This window comes from Zeugodacus cucurbitae, chromosome 5, assembly GCF_028554725.1.
Source record: "Zeugodacus cucurbitae isolate PBARC_wt_2022May chromosome 5, idZeuCucr1.2, whole genome shotgun sequence".
In the NCBI taxonomy this organism is placed as follows: Eukaryota; Metazoa; Arthropoda; class Insecta; order Diptera; family Tephritidae; genus Zeugodacus; species Zeugodacus cucurbitae.
In genome coordinates, this window is record NC_071670.1 from 31,735,151 (window position 1) to 31,750,678 (window position 15,528).

General features: G+C 32.6%; 1 protein-coding gene across 2 annotated transcripts; it reads right to left on the bottom strand.

Annotated features, from left to right (window-relative positions):
• Nucleotides 1-396: 396 nt before the first annotated feature.
• LOC105219569 (nose resistant to fluoxetine protein 6) lies at nt 397-14,549 on the bottom strand. 2 transcript variants are annotated; one of them, XM_011195796.3, is made up of 11 exons: nt 14,049-14,549; nt 8,294-8,688; nt 7,899-8,238; nt 2,690-2,763; nt 2,420-2,607; nt 2,226-2,338; nt 1,953-2,169; nt 1,580-1,767; nt 1,387-1,522; nt 977-1,312; nt 397-902 (listed from the first exon to the last, which is right to left on the bottom strand). In XM_011195796.3, exons 2-11 carry the CDS (start codon nt 8,523-8,525, stop codon nt 720-722), a joined length of 2,007 nt encoding a protein of 668 aa, XP_011194098.2. In that variant the 5' UTR covers nt 8,526-8,688; nt 14,049-14,549; the 3' UTR covers nt 397-719. The 2 variants fall into 2 exon arrangements, with proteins under 2 accessions (XP_011194098.2, XP_011194097.2); XM_011195795.3 differs by lacking the exon at nt 14,049-14,549 and adding an exon at nt 10,053-10,302.
• Between the last annotated feature and the right edge of the window lie 979 nt (nt 14,550-15,528).

Below are 15,528 nucleotides of genomic sequence, written 5' to 3' on the forward strand. Positions count from 1 at the left end.
GCTTGTTTTATCCCTGAATTCTCATTGAAATGTCTCTCGAGTAAACTATACTACGTCTTCCTTAATTAACATTGTAATACACATTAGCATTGCAAGTTATTAATCATTTTTAATATGCTTTCATTAGCTTCAGTTGTATGTAAGTATGTTCGGAATTGAAGTGTACATTACTAGGCTTGTATCTTCATTTTTATAATTCTTTCATCAAAGGTAGCCTTTTGATCGTTTCTGGTATAAAGTATCACTGAAAACTCTTTTCTCAATGCACATCAAAAGTAAGGCATGAGTTAGGACAAATATTATATACATTTGTTTCCAGCGGCACCTAGCGTTACATTATCTGATATCTTGAAAGTTTCTTATTCAATGTTTGACACCATTACATGCAACAAAAGCTATTATTTAAAATAGAAAAAATATTATTATTTGAAAAATTTATATTTACACATACAATTGTTAATATACAAGTAATTACATATTGTAGATTATAATTTTAAATTAATATTTATTAATAATTATGGACATAAACTAGTCTCATTTACGTTTACAGTGTACAAATTTGTATACGAAGATCCCAAAGATCCAAAACATTTCCTGTGCTTTTTAAAGTAACCTACTAACCTGAGAGTATATAACATCAGTTGGCAATATATACATATATACATGGATTAAAAATAGTTATATTATATTACAAATTTGGAAATATATCTCCTATAATCCTACTCGCATAAATTCTGTTGAGATATTGTGGTTGTAACGGGCAATGTGGATCGTTTAGCAGTCTTTGGCTTGTTCCGTGGTAGCAGGTAACTTTCTATATCGGCCACCGGAGCCTCGACAGCCAAATGAAGGCAAACAGATACGAGTAGTGTTACACCAAAATTACTCCAGAAGCTTAAAGTCTGAAATCATATAGACAAAAGTTAACATTTAATGTTCTTATATCTAGATTGGACACTATCAACTCCTGACATACCACATCATAATCAGAAAAATATGTATTAGTTTTGATACGCGACGCATTTATAGTGATCACAATCAAATGCCAAATGTACATAATGTACGAAAGCTTCGAAATGGGTTGCCAAAAGGTCCATGAAAGAAAACTGTTTATCGGACCACCATAACCATTTATACAGGCGAAGACTATCCAGCATAATGCCAAAGGCCACGCTACGCGTCCCCCAGCAAAATAAAAAGCACTCTCGAGTACGGTGGGATCGCTTGTGGTGGGCAGTGTTTTCGGATACCAAGCAAATACCAATGTGAAGAGCATGCCGAGCGATACAACCCAACCAAATGCGACTAACCACTAAAAAATGTGTACTAAAGTTATTTATGCAATTGTTGTATTGCAAAATTTGCATTGGGTTGAAATGTATTTACATTTGATATTTTAGCGATGCGTCCATTGTTGTAGTGCAAGTAGCAGCCAAAAAGCAGACCGATCAACCAGGCTGAGCATCTGGTGTGTGTGGAGTAGTAAATTTTCGGCATTGCCTCACTTGCCGTGCCATAGTTTCTGCAATTGCATATTAATAAATAAAATGCTTAAATCATTATATAATATAAAGTGTACCGTGCAATGTCGTAAATTGTGTATTTATTTATCACAATAACGGTAAATAAACAAGCAACCAGCAATAAACCAAAAATTATTGTTGCCGCTGTACCCAATTTCCGCCACTTCCAGATCATAATTAAAAATATAGGCGATAAAAAGAACAGCTGAGTATCCACTGCCAAATACCAGGTATGACCAAGACACTGAAAGGCGAATTAATAAGTGTAACAACGTTTGGTCTCAGTTATTCTGAAATTTTTGTCAAAGACATTGGGGGCGTATGAGTGGCTTTTGGATGCTTAGAGCAATGATATTGGTTTTGTGTGTGTGTTTAGGTATTATCAGACTAAGTTTTCTTTACATTAGCTCAACAAAATAAACGACTCACCAGTTTACCAGGTGCTGCATAGTTTTGTACATACAATAGTGTGGCCCACCAAGTATTGTCACATATCTTATTTGCAACAGTAAGGTTCTTCCAAATTGGTCCATTGCCCATGTAATTAAATAACGACATGTAAAATAAAACAGCTACAGCAAGAATTGGCGTAAGGCGTAAATAACGGTGAATGTACATCAGTGGTATGTTGAGTTTTCCATCATTTCTGTAACATAAAGATTAGTTAAATTTTGCAATAAAAAAATTTATCTTGCCACGTACTTTTGCATTTCTCTGAAGGACACCATGATTAGCAATAGACCACTAAGAAAGAAAAATGAGTCCACCGCAATTGAGCCGCTCTGTTCGATCATCGAAAATGGCGTTTGTTCCCACTACATAAAAATACAAACATATATGAATGCCATCTATCTATGGCATTGGTTACATAGAAAATAAACTTTTGACTGACTTACACTTTTTATATCGACCGCATTTATATTTGGAGACAGTATACGATACAGGTAGCAATGTAAAAATATTATCCAAAACAGTGAAAGACAACGTATGCCATGGAGACAGGGTATGTGCCCATGCTGAATTTTTAATAATTGCTGCAGATTTTTAGGTATGGAAAAAGAAACCAACAGCTTGTTGGGTTGCTCTGTAATCATATACAAATATACATGATTGTATATGTGTATAAATATGTTCACAGAAATGATTAAATTTTGCGAAAGACTTACTTCTTTTGTAACTATAAAGACAGTCAAAGATAGTGCTCAGCGCCATTAGAAGTGCCAAAGTAATGAAAAGCCCACTAAAGGAAATAAAACAGGAGAGGTCATCGTTACATTTGAACTTGAGATTTAACACAATATTTATAAATATAATTAAATTAATCTTAATGTATGGAATGAGGTAGTAGTGAAGTAAAATCAGTAACTTATCATTAAATTAGTCGTTTACTGATATTTACTTTAGTACAGAAATTAAGTTAGATAATTACTGAACTTTATGTAGTTTAATATACCATTAGTTAGAGGTGTATTGCGTATTAACCCTACTGAAAGAACTTAAAAAATGTATGGCCCAATTAACATACATATATTTACCCAAATTGTGGGCCTAACCTTAATTCTTTCCAACGCATGAGCACTTTCAAATTTGTGAGTTTTTCAACAAATTCAATAATACTAATAATGACATTAGCTGTCATAGAATGGCTAAGCGTTATAGAGTAGCCAATAGAACACACTATCCTATAACTCAAACGAACAGGCTGCACTTAGGTACTACCCTGCGCTAAAATGTCGCGTTAAATATGAGCAATAGTGTTGAACTATTTTCTTTGATGGAGAAATACAGTTGAACTTCCCTAACTCGAATCCCCATAATCCACAAAAAAAAACTTCGAGTTAGAGAGACTACCGAGTTACGGAAGGTAATTTTTTTGAAATCTGACTTCTATTGCCAATTCCAGATTTCGAGTTATGAACAACTTCGAGTTATTAAAGTTCAACTCTAATTAATTGGCGAACTAATTTTTTTATCCTTAGTTTTGAGTTGTCCATGCCACGTTTTCTGTTCGAGAGATGATATTTAGGAGCAAAAAACCGCATGATCCAAACATGGTGAATACAATGGATAGAATAGCAGTTTAAAGCTTAATTCAACCATTTAAATAGGCTATTTTTTCCTGCTACGTTATTCGGGACATGCAGTCAATATTGGTTCTACTTATTGAACAGTCTTCGCCTTTTTTGGAGCAAGTTCGCGAGTTGAACTCTATTTAGACTGCTGCTTGGAAGGAATGAAATCACTCAGAACCTCCTTCGGATTGAGCTTACTCAACGCCAACGCCATACCGACATCTTTCTCACGCTCGATATTTCATACAAGATATGACCCAACCGTTTGATATACCGCGTACACAGCATTCAAAATTACGAGTTTTATGCTAATTTTTGCCAATAGCCTTCGTCGTCTACGAAAATGTATTCAACGATAGTAAATTTCTAGGCTAAGTACTTATCGAATTATTCTCATACATATATTGGGAGCACAAACATTTTTTTCAATAATGGGCCTAATCCAAGAATGATAGAAGACAAGATTACGACATAGTGACGCGTTCACGACCCACGAATGGAGTAGGCAACAGAAGAATTGTCAAATGGAAAACGGAAATGTGAAACATAGTGAACCAAATTGAATAATGTGCAGATAAAATATCACAATGAACGTAATTCTTAAAATCATCATATATAAAATGAATTATATGCTTTGTTACAAAAAGTTCGCCATTTTGCCAACTTTTTTGTTGGTTGGAAAAGTGAAAAAAATTCTTTATAGACGACTTTTTTGTACTATTGTTGTTTAATTCAGTCATTGCGGACTTCTTTTTCAAGTTAATACATTTTCACTTAGAATTTTAAATAATAATTAAGCACTAGCCTTGACTTCAGCTCTTTGTTTTGCTTTTATTGTTTTGTACCACCGTGCAATTTGTAAATTTATCTTTTGTTTTTATACTCTCGCAACCTGTTGCACAGAGTATTATAGTTTTGTTCACATAACGGTTGTTTGTGTCACCAAGAAATAAAAGAGTTAGATATGGGGTTATATATATATAAATGATCAGTATGACGAGTGGAGCTGAAATTCGGATGTCTGTCCGTCTGTCCGTGCAAGCGATAACTTGAGTAAAAATGAAGATATCTTAATGAAACTTGGAACACACATTCCTTAGCACCCTGAAGAGGCGAAAACCGAAAACTATACAGTGTCATAACTAAGCCATATATAAAGTTAAAAAGTAAAATTTGGAACGTAGGATCGCATTAGGAAGGGGCACATTTGGATGTAATTTTTTTTAAGTGGGCGTGACCCCGCCCCCAAATAGTTTTTTGTATATATCTCGCTAACCAATAGAGCTATATAAACCAAACTTTCTGCAGTCGTTTGTTTTAGCCATTTCCTTATACAGTACAAAAATGGCAGAAATCGGATAATAATCACGCCCCCCTCCCATACAAAGGTTTGGTTGAAAATTACTTAAAGTGGGTTAACTCACTAACGAAGAACGTCAGAAACACTAAATATCACATAAGAAATGGCAGATAAAAGCTGCACACAGATTTTTTTACAAAATGGGCGTGGTGTCGCCCACTTATGGGTCAAAAACCATATCTCAGGAACTACTCGACCGATTTCAATGAACCTTGGTTTGTAATAGTTTCCTTACCTCCCAATAATATGTTGTTAAAATATGCCAAATCGCTTCACACCCACGCCTACTTCCTATATATCAGAACTTTGAAGACAATACATTACAATATATAAAGTAAGCACTGGTGAAGATATCGGTGCAGAACTTTGCACAAATACTATGTTTATAGTGTGGCAGCTCCATTCTAAAAATCGCCGAAATCGGACCATAGGTTTTTAAAGCTCAATATATCGAACACGAGGACCTCGGTGCTTCTAACCTAATATTATGGTTTCCAACTTTCAATGGACTTTATACAATATATATGACGAATATGTGGGTCAAATTGTGTATTATATAATATTAATTAAGTTAAATAAATGAATTGCGAGAGTATAAATGTTCGGTTACACCCGAACTTAGCCCTTCCTTACTTGTTTGTTTGCTCGGGTGTTCGGGGTCGTGAAAGTTGTCACTTAACAGGAACTCAAAACCCAAAAAAGCTAACTGTACACGACTGTCGTAATCTTGTCTTCAATCATTCTTGGCCTCATCATTGAATCCGCAGCGAATTCGATTTGGATACGATAAAGATTTTCGAACGAAAATGTTCATGCAATCATTGATTCCGTCAATAAACTGCTTTACCACAAAGCATGAACGTAAAACTGTTTAATCGACCTTTATCGACAAATGCGACAAATTTGATAAAGTGTCTGTGCTTAAAATTAACCTTTAACTGTTGTGAAATTTTTTCTTCGAGGGGCCAACATTATATCGCTTTTAAACATTTTTAATTTATTTTTGTTAGTCCGTTTTTGTCTCTCGTCTCTAAAATACCTCTAAAATACCCATTTAAAACATGATTTAGTCCGTAATCAGTAATTGTTTACATAAAAACTTCCAAAAGGTTTATTTCTTTTACATTTCCGCAACTCATGCACCAACGGATAAATTTCTAGCAAAATTTTCGATTTTACGGATTCAATGATTTCGTAATTAGCGACATCTATTAGCAACGGAATGTATTTTTTCGAGTAGGTAAGTGAGTTCAATGTGATCGTAAATTTTATTTTCGATACGGTTTCCTTCATAAAATGTTTCCATCGAAACGGATTCAATGCTTAGACCGAATGCATTACATTATTAACCCTCTGTGACTGATGTGGTAGTCTAGCAGACTCCAACAGACACAAAAGAGTATTTTGTACCGTTATTTTCCATACATCTACTCTCTCGTTCTCTGTACCTTCTTATTGTGTACTTATGCCTATGTTAGTTTGTTCAGATCAATTGATGCACGCACACGTGTCATTTTAGGCGAAAAAGTGTCTGCGAGTCAACCACATCAATATTAAGGTAGGTGTCTGTGAGACAATAACATCAGTATTTTTGTTATATTTTCATAGTGTCTCCTAAACAACACGTCAGTTAATGCCTTTGTCTTATATCAAATGTGTACTGACAGTGATCTAAAAATGAGAAGAATAACATTTATGCTCAATCTGGCAAGAGAATTGGTGCTAGACCATATGAAATTCCGGGTGTACCATGAAAGGTTACCACGAGAACTAAGAATAATGCTCACCAAGGTACTTGACCAAGATCTACCCCCTCCTCCACCAATTATTCAATCTAATCCACCAAGTGGTAAAAAATTGTGTTCAATTTGTCCCAAAAAAATAAAAAGGGTAACAAGGTACTGCTGTTGTGATTGCTTAAAGTTAATTTGCCTCCAGTGCTCCAAGCCTCTTTGTGAAACCTCCCAGGAAAAGTTGTAGTTTTTATACATTTATAGATACATATGATCTCAAGTCTTAAGACTGTTTAAATAAATGCAAATTAAGCAAAATTTAACATTTTTGCTACATAAATTATAACATTAAATATTTTTTGTTTGTTAAGTTAGAAGCTTTAATGTACCATTTAACATGTTTGTTAATTTTTTTTTACCACTGGATTTATAACTTTTTGTTATCAACTGTTAAATTGAAGTCTAAATAATAAAAAATTAAAAACATTTGTTCAAAAAAATTTATTTTTGAGTTGTTTTTTGATGATCTAATACATGTCTATATTTTTTGCAGAAAAATCATGCCATACCGATAAATAACACATATTTTCGCTTTGAATTAGAAAAATACCTTTATAAATAATAGCTTAAACTTATAAACAATAAATAAAAATGGTTTTATTAGTTTTACAAAACGGAACTTGGAAAATATAAGACATAGAAATGGTGTCTGGTAGTCTACCACTTAGAATTAGAATTGTTAGAACTATATCACGTCAGTCACAGAGGGTTAAATAACATTTTTACATCAGCACATATTCAAAATGACACACCGTACCAAAGAAGTATGTCTAAAAGCTCTTCGTCATCGTATGATATCGGTGAAAAGAATCACTATAGATTTTCAATTTCTTTTCTTTTAATAAAAGTGGTCGGAAATACCATACTTCGGTGTGTATGCGCAAGTATTTAAATAATACTAGCAAATCGAAAATTTTGGAAAATTCTTCAAGAATAGTGTGGGAATGAAAATATTCTATTATATATGCAGCAACGTTCTAGAATCATTCTAAGCATAATGGACGCGCTTTTGAATTCAAGCGTTTTATTTGTTTTCAAACGTCGCAACACTTGAAACAATTGAAAAATAAAACCTAATAACACGAGCTCGTATATATTGTGTCTATATATGTATATGAAGTAATATTAATCAATATCAACACGTACTTACATTGCAACCCAATCGAGAGGCTCAAGTTCGACAAGTTCGCGAGTTGAACAGGTGGATGCGATCAGCAATTTGGTTGTCACATTGAAATTTAATTTATATGAATCTGATAAAAAGTATTTTAGAAGCTTATCAAAGTCCTCCGTACTACATTTATTTGGAAAGCATATGCCTAGCTGTATTTCAGCATTCAAACCAAATGCAGTCGTTTCTACGGGAATAGACGCCTGACAGTATTTACCCAACAATGGTGAATTTATGTCGAGGCATTCATCGAAATTTCCCATCTCCATGCGATGACCGTATAGTATACCAGAGGGGAATTTACCCCAAGCATCAAGCACTAAAAAATATTATTGTATTAAAAAATAATTAAAATAAATATAAGATGTACACACTTTTTAGCGCCCAATCCGCATTGTCTTTCAACGCTTCCGCCACAATTTTTAAATCCGTTAAACACGCTAAACTCACTTCATCAAAGTTTGTAAATTGTTCGAAAAAATTAATACCGAGCGCATAATTTACATCATGAATATTTTCACTTCCGCTCACAGACCCTTGCATGGTAGTAATAATACCAATTACGAAGTACGTTAACTTTATACACCTCCAAGACGCCGTTGACATTTTCGCTTTGTTTTATTAATTATGTAACACAATGCCTCTCGGAATTTAGAATTTACACGTTGATGACCAGGCTAACGAAGCGACGAAGTGATGTGGTTGGCGGTTGTTTTGAAACTCGTCTACGATGAGCATTATTATTTATAAGCAGCTATCTACGCAATACCTGTCGAATTGAGTTATAAGTAAGTAAGTTAAACTTGCACTTCAATCTGTTGAGTGCTCATATGTAGATAAGTTATAAAATTTAGTATGAGCTAATTAACGGCATACAGTGTATTGTAAATGAACAACAATTCATAATAAAGAAAAATTAGGTGAAAGGTGACCTGGATTGGTTGATTTAAGCTGAGTGGGAAAAGGGATTCGCCTTTTAGTGAGGTCCATGTTACCTTGGAACACTCTTAGACTTGTCATGTGAATAGTTCCAATGTCACGTTCCAAAATCACGTTATGGCTTTAGAAAAGGGAGAATGAAAAGATACAACTAACAAAATTTTCAAATTTTCTGTAAACTAAAACGGTCATACTATTTTAAACTCTTGACATAAAAAAATAAAAAAAAAACAGTTCGAAAAATAAAAAAAAACTGTCGTTAAGCTTATGTGACAGATGTTATAAGGGGTCGAGTAATTTTCGATATATATTTTTTTTTATTTTTCGAGAATCGGAGAATACCAATCAAATATTTCGATTCTGGAGGCTATTTTCGAAAATCGCAGAATTCAATTTTTTTACTTATTACTCAATCTCCTGGAAAAAGCTAGTTTAGTCGAGTATTGTAGAGTGTTACAGAACAACTCTGCTTTAAGGCACTAATGCAAGATTTGCTTTGGGATCGATTATTCATGACTATATTGGAATCATACTCACACAACATAAATAATCTGTGATTCTTAGTTTATTAAAATATTTATGTTTCTCAATATTTTTTTAATTAAATGAAACACTGTATTAATAGCGTTCCTATACAAAGAAAATCAGGTGTTTGTTTAAAATTGAGTGATGCGCCATTCACTGTACTCAATGGCCAATATTTGAGAACTCCCGCATCGACATACAGACACATATGTGCAAACGTATACAAAGCAAATATCAAAATATAAAGAAAATATTATTTTTCATGATATTGATTAGATTTTGTAAAGTGCAGATACTAAATGTTTAGTGGCATACATACATATGTATATATATATATATATATATATAATTTAGTTTGCAGGCGTGAAAGTTTACGTCAACGCAATTAATTCCACTTGATAGTGTATTGACCTATATAAAACGTTAAATATAATATACCGTTTTATCATTCAATGCTCATAATATTCCCAACTGGAAAGATTTTACAAAATTATTTACAAAAATAATCAGATTTTGTACTAGAGAAATTTCAGCCGGACACAATTACTCAACACAAAAGTATATAATATTAATGTCAATCAAGAAATTTATTTTTATATAATAAAATCTGAACTTCATACATTTCGGGGTTTATAGTAAGAAAATATAATTAAGGTCCAATCAACTTACCACTACTGTTGTGGTCATATTCAACGTTTCAAATTAAGATGGTTTATAATTTGTATTTAAGCCAACTCAATTGATTTGTTTTATCTTTCCGGTTTTTGCAAGTGTTTGGAAATAGATCGTTTCTCTTCTTTTTGGGAGTGAAATATCCCTTAAGCTCTTGATTTAGATTTTCGACAGTTTACGGATAATATTCGAAAAGAGCTTTATATATGTATATACATATATCTAAACAGAAATAATTTAACCTTGAAGGGTCTATGAGAAACTCAATGTCATTTCCATAACGTAAGAGAATTGTACTTTTTGTAAAATTTTTTTAAATACCAATGCAGTGCATATTGTTGTGGTATTTAAAATTGTCGTTACATATTTGAAATTAATTGAGTGATAAAAATGCATTCATTTCAACCAGGCGTTCTTCCCGGAGAACTCAAATAATTTGTTTAGGAAATAAAACAAAATAAATAACCATTTCACTTTGAGGTTCCGCAGTCCAATATTACACAACTCGTTTTTATAATATTTTGTTAAAGATATAGTCTTTGTGCAGTTCATAATTTTCACACTTTGCTCCTAGCGAGTTTTATATTGTACTATAAGTAGATATATATATCTCATTTTTTCCAAATCTTAATACTTTTTTCAGCCATATAAATTTTAAATTATATCGATCAGCTGATTTCTGATTACCAAATTGTTCCCATTAATAATGCATTCAGTAATAAATCACAACTTCTCCTTAAACTAAATTGTAAACAGAGAGAGATTTTCGCACATACATAGGTAAAATAAGATTATGTAGGTGAGATAAAATGGATAAAGATTGGAAAATAAGGAGTTTGTAAATGGATTGATTACCCAGTACAAAGTGGATGTTTATAGTAACAGAACAATTTGAACTTAGTTACTTTTAAAGTCAGTAGTAGAAAGGACGACCAATTAATATTGTTGTGTGATATTTTTTATCAAATAAGGAAGCATGTAATAACTTTAATATATCTGAGATATTTGAATAAAGTATTGGTGTAGTTCTGTGAGTTGGTAAACAAATCGGACAGGGTACAATGGACATGCCTACTTTAAGGTGACACCTGATCTTTCAGCAACTGCACAACCTATTTGAATTAAATATAGAATTGACATCATTTGGCATATGCTTAAATCCTCGCCGCAAGTAAAAAGCCTTAAAATTAGATATAACGCCTTGAAATCGTCAATATGATATGATGTTTTGTGGTATTATGGGGTTAGGTGGGTTTCAGTAGTTGAAAGCAAAGGTATTTTACCTTTTTTTTTAAGTACATATATTTGTATAATCATTTAATTCATATTCACAATTCAGCATATCAAAGAATATTTTATGACATTTTTATTTAATAACTAGCTGACCCAGAGGAGAAGTTTCTTCCGCCTTAGGGGCAATAAATGAGCATATTTTTGATATTATCGAGTCAATTTATTTATTAGAATAACATAAAAACTAAAGTATTTAAATTATTCTTTATTAGCTATGTATTTTGGAGCATGAATTTTTTTTTCAATTTAATCAACTTTCAAGGATTAGCCTTCTCATATGTTAAAATTTATAGCGGATCGGAAATTGAAGTCGTTTGAACTCAATCATCACATTGGTATGTATCATCGATATCCTCGAAATGAGAACATCTTCTTTTTTACCATCAAAGGCATTTCGTTGCACAGTCTTAGTTGGTTTAAGTTTCGAACCTTGATTACTACGAAGCCAATCTTTAGTCGTAAATTCTATTGTTGTACAGGCACATCCAAGAGTTTTAAAGTTCAATTGAATAGTTAATGGCTTCATCTTCATTTATTACACAGTCAGTAGATTTGAATGAATGAAGTGTACCAATGATCTAATTCTGAATTATCTACATTTTTATTCCTAACCGGCAAAATTGCTAGCGCATTCAACCAGTCATTATTTTTGTGATTTATACCTTGTTGATGAGTTCATTTTTCGATAAGACAAAGTTACAGAAATTCGAAATCCTTTCGATTTGTCGAAAGGTACTCGACCATTACCATTTGTCAGCAATTTCTCAGAGGTATCTTCAACAGATGTATCATTCAGGAACACAACTATTATGTTTGTTGTTGGCTGAAGTTCCTTCACATAACGCCATTTGGTGATTTGAGGCAATCGTTTATTTCGTCGGTAACAGTTAATCTTTTAGTTTTTGGGGGAAATCGCCAAACAGTAAAATCATTGCGACTTTAAAACATCTCAAGTCAATGTTTAGATCTTTTAGTTTACGATTAAGTGCTTCCATGGCACGTTTATCTGTCATTGTAAATTCGTCCCTTCTGATTTTCGATGCTGATAAAACTTGTGCCATCGCAAAGTGTTTTGCAATATTACATGTTGATTCTTCAACAGTTTGAAGAGTAAACTGTAATTTTAGTCTTGAATGAACCTTACGTAATACTTCTTACAATGTGGCTGCTATTCGAGAAGAATCAGCTGAAACCACATTGTTGGATCTAGCGCGAACAGCGGCTTCAACTAATGGCATGAGGAATGTCTTTTCAGTTCTGTTTCAGTCTTGAATGAACCTTACGTAATACTTCTTACAATGTGGCTGCTATTCGAGAAGAATCAGCTGAAACCACATTGTTGGATCTAGCGCGAACAGCGGCTTCAACTAATGGCATGAGGAATGTCTTTTCAGTTCTATTCAGTTCTACCAGGGACTTCCAGGAAATATAAACCACCATTTCCTTCAACAATTAGTGTATCATAAACGTATTTTTGTTGTGTATTCAACAGATGTACATTCTTTTGAACTACTAAATTTAATTTCTGGTGATCACATTAACGTTCTCGTTTATACTATAGCCCTTGTCATATATAAATAAACAGTATTCCTTTAAATTCTATAAATTTTGTACTAACTCCGAAGCCGAAACACCAGCCTTAAACTTAGTAACAGTCTCTGATCTAGTTATAATCCATAATATCTTTGGTTTCGGCTTTTTATTTACCAAGTTTTATATTTTAAGGCTTTGTTAATTAGTTATGAATGCAATAGAAGCCAATCACTACTTTTGCTTAAACCAAATCCACGGATAGAGGCTAAATCGCGGTGTGTAAATACTTTTGACGCAAAAAAATACTTTTGACTACTACGAGTCTGTAGTTCGTTTGCTTATATCTCCGCCATATTAGCTAGCTAGCTATTCTAGCCAAACTGACTTCATTCGCTCAGGAATAGATCAAGATTTACAACAACATAGCATTTTGTTACCATGCGACAACAACAACAACAAGCGAAAGCTTTTTGTGTGAAACATGTAAAAAAACGTCCGATCTGTAAATAATTTTGACTACCTCTGTATATAAATCTTACATTGCCCGAAGTGTGAAAAAAAACTTAGTAAAAAGACACTAAACAGATTTAATTAGTGCTTTTAATATCCTCTTTCAATAAGTAAATTTTACCACTTCTTACCATTGGCGGATTTTAGTATTTTGCCGCCCTAGGCCCTGTCTGATTAGCCGCCCTTTTTAAAGGATGAAATTTTATTTCTTTGACTCCGTCTTGAACTAGTTGGGCTTCAATTGACAGTAGTGCTAAAGCATTGAGTCTCTCTTGACCCATACTTGCGCGTAAATACATTTTGACTCTTTTCAAGGTGGAAAAAGATCTTTCTCCTGAACAGTTCGTAGAGCAAAAAAACGTAGAGCAATGTCTACATTTGGATAAACATCGTGAAGATTTTGAGAATGCAAAAAATTTTATATTCCTTGCGCGGAACGAATATCTTTTGTGATCATTAGAGAATCTTTGAGTTGACAGTGCAAATAAATACATTCATTCGCGAAAGTATCTTCCAAATCATCAGAATACTTTGTAACTAATTCATCTGCGCGAATTTTTAATTCATTGGTAACTATTTCATATAAATTGTCAAAAAAAAAAAAAATTCGTAAAGATTATGATAAGTACTTTTACGTCCTGTCAATTGTACACTTACAGTATCTTTGGTTTAGTAAACTTTGGTTCGAAAATTTTCTTCTCCAGATAAAGCTGTTCTTTCATTTTCCCGTAACTCGTCAGCCTGAAGTTTTCGGGTTTTTTTACGACGGGTGTCATAGTGGTAATAATTTTGAACTCCAGATAGTGCTTTGGCTTTTTTTTCATAATCAGAAAATTGTTTATCTCTCATATCTTGGAGAAATAATGTCAAAGAACTATATATTCTTATCACAGATAATAAATCAGCTTGAGAATCCTGAAGCTTTTTACTCGCAGCATTAATGCGATCCAAAATTGCATTCCAAACAATGACTAGAATTGCTATTTCTAGATGTTGTAATTTTTGCTGCAGTCCCTTAGCTTCAGCTCGCGTAGTAGGTTTTTCATCTTTGTTTTCTCCAATAAAGTTGAGTGCAATAATCGTCGTCAATTCGTCAATATAATTTACAATATTGCGAAAGTGAAACATCAATATTATTAAATTTTTATTTTCGTCAAATTGTTTCTATTTTTCAAAAAATTTGCTATAAAATGAGTATATTCATTTATTTGATTCTATAGAAATCATTTTTAAGAATAAAAAGATGAATTTTAAATGAATACTTATATCAATTCATATATGAAACACTGGAATCATTGAAAATAAAATAAGAAAACATTGTGCAATTTTAGAAGCGACTCACTTGTAAGATTAACTTTACTAAAGATACAACAAGTCAACAGAGCTTTGAAAATTCGTCAGAAAAAGCTTATCAATATTCAATTATTTCTGTTATAAAACGTTTTTTATCAGTATTGCACTCACGAATAAAAAAGTTAATCAGAAAATGAATTACACTCTATTTCATAGAAATTTATTTGTAAATTTATATAAAAAAAAATCAGAATAAATCCTTAAAATGTATTGTCGTTACATTATATCAGATTTAAAATTTTGACATTCTGAAAAATTTGCCTCCCCCCAAATTGTGCCGCTCTAGGCCCGGGCCTCGCGGGCTTTCTTTTATATACATAGATACCCAAAACTCAGCGGTTGGTTCCTCATTTCCCTTGACGTCTAAAAAACCTCTTGCCGTGGCCAGCATAACTCGTTATTGGTTCATCTAAAATTAATATACCAAAAATATCTCTATAGTTCATGGATAAATTTCGTTTATGAACGAAAGAAAAATATATTATTTTGTTATTTATGTAGAGACTAATAGCTGTAATAAAAATTAAAAAAACTCTTCGTTCATTATCTAGACAATGTTGTTTCACAGAATTTTGCGAAATCGCTCCATAACTGTTTGAGAAATCGTGTTTTGATATAAACCCGTTTAGTTTTAGTTTTAAATTGAAACTGGGCGGAACTTCCAAAGGATTTATATCTTAAAATTTTACTGAGAACAATTTTGAAAATTTTGGAGAATATTTTAAACATATTATACTATTTAATAAGAAATAAAAAATTGTATATTTTGAAACCAACCTAACCC